This window comes from Gekko japonicus, unplaced genomic scaffold (genome assembly GCF_001447785.1).
Source record: "Gekko japonicus isolate JY-2015 unplaced genomic scaffold, Gekko_japonicus_V1.1 scaffold2637, whole genome shotgun sequence".
Lineage (NCBI taxonomy): Eukaryota > Metazoa > Chordata > Lepidosauria > Squamata > Gekkonidae > Gekko > Gekko japonicus.
This window is the reverse complement of record NW_015176527.1, coordinates 220,547-224,415: the sequence shown is the minus strand read 5'-3', so window position 1 is coordinate 224,415 and position 3,869 is coordinate 220,547. Positions and strand designations below refer to the sequence as shown.

General features: G+C 43.8%; 1 protein-coding gene across 1 annotated transcript in view; it reads left to right on the top strand.

Annotated features, from left to right (window-relative positions):
• Positions 1–3,354, top strand: part of LOC107124038 (oocyte zinc finger protein XlCOF6-like) — a gene marked incomplete at its 5' end in the record, with an annotated part of 11,337 nt that extends 7,983 nt beyond the window's left edge. The window contains 2 exons of the mRNA XM_015427422.1: positions 587–1,015; positions 3,308–3,354. Of these exons, the coding sequence (XP_015282908.1) occupies positions 587–1,015; positions 3,308–3,354 (476 nt within the window). The remainder of the gene's footprint in view (positions 1–586; positions 1,016–3,307) is intronic.
• Positions 3,355–3,869: the final 515 nt, after the last annotated feature.

The following is a 3,869-nucleotide window of genomic DNA, read 5'->3' as shown; positions in this document are numbered from 1 at the left end:
AATTAATAGAAAACAGGGAGTGAGTATAAATGGGCAGTTCTGGTCATCACACCTTAAAAAGGATATTATAGCTTTGGAAAAAGTGCAGATAAGGGCAACTCGAATGATAAAAGGGTTGGAACACTTTTCCTATGAGGAAAGGTTAAAGTGCTCAGGGCTCTTTAACTTGGAGAAACGACAACTGAGGGGAGACATGATTGAGGTTTATAGGATTATGCATGGGATAGAGCAGGTAGAGAAAGAGGCCCTTTCTCACAATACAGGAACTCGTGGACACTCCATGAAACTACTGAGCAGACAGGTTAGAACAGATAAAAGGAAGTACTTCTTCACCCAAAGAGTTATTAACACATGGAATTCACTGCCACAGGAGGTGGTGGCGGCTACAAGCATGGACGGCTTCAAAAGGGAATTAGATAAGCATCTGGAGCAGAGGTCCATCAGTGGCTATTAGCCACAAGGTATAGATAGGGACTCTGGGGCAAGTGATGCTCTGTCTTCTTGGTGCTTGGGGGGTCAACAGTGGGAGGGACCCACACAGGGGAGAAGCCGTTTGAATGCTCAGTGTGTGGGAAGAGATTGAGAGACAGGAGCACTCTTCAAACTCATCTAAGAACCCACACAGGGGAGAAGCCGTTTGAATGCTCAGTGTGTGGGAAGAGATTGAGAGACAGGAGCACTCTTCAAACTCATCTAAGAACCCACACAGGGGAGAAGCCGTTTGAATGCTCAGTGTGTGGGAAGAGATTGAGAGACAGGAGCACTCTTCAAACTCATCTAAGAACCCACACAGGGGAGAAGCCGTTTGAATGCTCAGTGTGTGGGAAGAGATTGAGAGACAGGAGCACTCTTCAAACTCATCTAAGAACCCACACGGGGGAGAAGCCTTTTGAATGCTCAGAGTGTGGGAAGACATTCAGAGACAGGAGCACTCTTGAAACTCATCTAAGAACCCACACGGGGGAGATGCCTTTTGAATGCTCAGAGTGTGGGAGGAGATTCAGTCGCAGAAATTGTCTTCATGCCCATCTAAGAACCCATACGGGGGGGGGGGAAGCCTTTTGAATGCTCAGAGTGTGGGAGGAGATTCAGTCACAGAGACTGTCTTCAAGCCCATCTAAGAACCCACATGGGGGGGAAGCCGTTTGAATGCTTAGAGTGTGGGAAGAGATTCAGTGAGAATAGGTCTTTTCAAACTCATCTAAGAACCCATGCTGGGGAGAAGCCTTTTGAATGCTCAGGGTGTGGGAAGAGATTCAGTCACAGTAGCGCTCTTCAAAATCATCTAAGAATCTGTAGGGAAATCTGAGGGGTCCAGGCCACTACCAGGGATCCTCAACCCCATTAGGGTTCTTTTCTATGGGTGGGTGGAGTCTGGCTAGGGAACTCAGGTCTCCAGAGGGAGAGAAACACCACAAGAACAGTTGTCTCATACCAAAAGTATTTATGAACTCTAAAACCATACACACTAAAAGTATTTATTAACCCTAAAACCATGCACAAGTAAAACTTAATAGCATATAGTCAATATCAATGCCTAGTAGTTTATAGGAAATTCCCAGTCCTCGATATAGTGTACATTTCAGAAAGAACAAGGAATTCCTGAACTGTTTACCAAGACCTCACTTAAGCCTAGGTGGGGTGTTGGCTAAACAGCCTCGAACAAAGCACAAAGCCTCCTTTTAAAAATTACATTGTTTTCAGCCAACAGGAATCAAGGGAGGAGTCAAAATATACCAACCTTGCAAAATACCAGCCCTCCCTAAGTTGATAAGACGAACGTTAGCCAACATGATCTTTTGCCCAGATAAGATTTTATTAATTGCAATGTCAAAAACCCGTAGACAGATATGTTTAGGCTTTGGAACCTAGCACTTGTAAGGCCATGGAATGTAAATTCAGCAAAGGTACATCTACAGGGCAAGGCTTTAGTTTTTACGCCTAGGCTGCCAGCAAAAGAGCAAAGGCTTATTGGACTTCTGAACCTAGAAACCAAAGTCAGTTATATACAGAGAAGGTAGATGTACTACAGATTGCTGTATGATCCTCCAGGAACTCATAGAGAAAAACTTCAACGAGAGTAGTATCTTTATATGTCGCCTACATTGATCTAAGGGCAGCATTTGACTCAATTTCCAGAACTAAGCTCTGAGGTAAGTTGGAGGCCACGAATATGGCCGCAGGCTGCTTTTCCTGATCTGTGCCATACATGAAAGCACCTCTCTAAAAGTCAGGTGCAGGAAGCTGGGACATCTTTCAAACACTATCCCCACTCTTAGAGGTGTGAAATAGGGGTCTTCAACATTTATATAAATGACTTGGTCAAATGCTTAAGTGAGCAGGCCTTTCATTCTCCTATACTACAGCATCGTCAGATCTCTTCTTATTTGCAGATGATGCAGATATTCTGTTAAGGACCCCGGTTGAGCTAAGAAGAGCCCTAAAGGCTAGGTACAGCCTTGCAAAGAAGACTTTCTCTCAGTAAACTATCAAAAAACAAAGATAATGGCCTTTGGTAAGAAACAGAAGTCTAGAACCTGGACCATTAATGGCCATTTGATTGAACTGGTGCAGTTGCCCACGCAGCAGATACCAGGCAAAAGTTGGATCACAATATACTTAGATTTCTTATATCTAAGGGTAGACAGTACTAAAACTCTTCCAGGCCCAAACCCTGGCACCAACATTTGCACAGAACTATGATAGGGCCAACATCATCTTCTTTTGCCCCCTTTGAGCATGGTCAATCAAAGTTCCTAAGAGCAGCATTACAAGTCCCCCATTGCGTACCAAATGCCTTGCTACGTTTGGAGACTGGCATTGTCAGAGTGGAAGCCAAGGTGTGCCTTGCCTCCCTAAATTACTGGTTTAAGATTAGCAGTTTTCAGCAAGGCTTGACACCACTGGTCTCCTCTTGGATGAACAGCCACCTGTATGGCTTCAGACAGTCATTTGCAGACTTGAGAGCCTGGGCCTTTCACCTTCCATGATTTTAACCATGGGCCTTGAGCAGGCAGAATGAGCCATAAAACAAAGGACGTTGGACACCAGCTTGATTCCGGGAGGGTCACTACTTTCTTTTTCCCTATGAACACCAGATATATAGTCAAGCTGGCTACCTGTCTGATCCTCTTGGAGCTGCATAGTCGCAGGAGGGCCTTTACACTTGCAAGGTGTGCTGCGGTCCCCTCTGCTGTTTTAGAGGGGCGGTTCAGTAGAATCCCCCATGGGAACAGGTTTTGCCCCTGCAGTGAAGGAGAAATTGAGACTGTAGATTACATTCTTCTATGTTGTCCCTTCTATCAAGATGGTCGCATCCAGACCACCACTCCTTTGATCAATGGAATACCTTGAAGGACAAGCTTGGGATATGTTCGGTTACTCCTAGAAGACAGAAATCCCGACAACTACAACATCAGTTTCAAAATTTTGTGCAACAGCCTATAAAATCCACCAGTTGCTTTTGTTATGGGGGTTTATGTAAATACCACCCATTATCTTACTGTCTATTTATATTATTGTCTATTATAGTTTGTGTTATTTTTGCACTAATATCAATTTTAGCTTTTTTGTGTGTGTCAGTGATCAGGCCTGGGAGCAGGCCATTTCCTGATTTACCTTGGTTCATTTGCTTAATGATACAGCCTTTACTTGTTAATTTGTAATACTTTGGATAACTTAGGATGGGAAACTCTACCTCAGAAAGAAGAAAACGATGGTGGTGGGTGGTCCATTGCAGTCGGCCAGAAAGGAATCGACAGAGGAGGCTCTTTAGAACAAGTACAAACAGTTTATGGTGAATTTTAATTTATCAATAAATAACGTTTTGTAACTGTAAACAAGTGCATTTTTTGAACAAAGATTTGAAA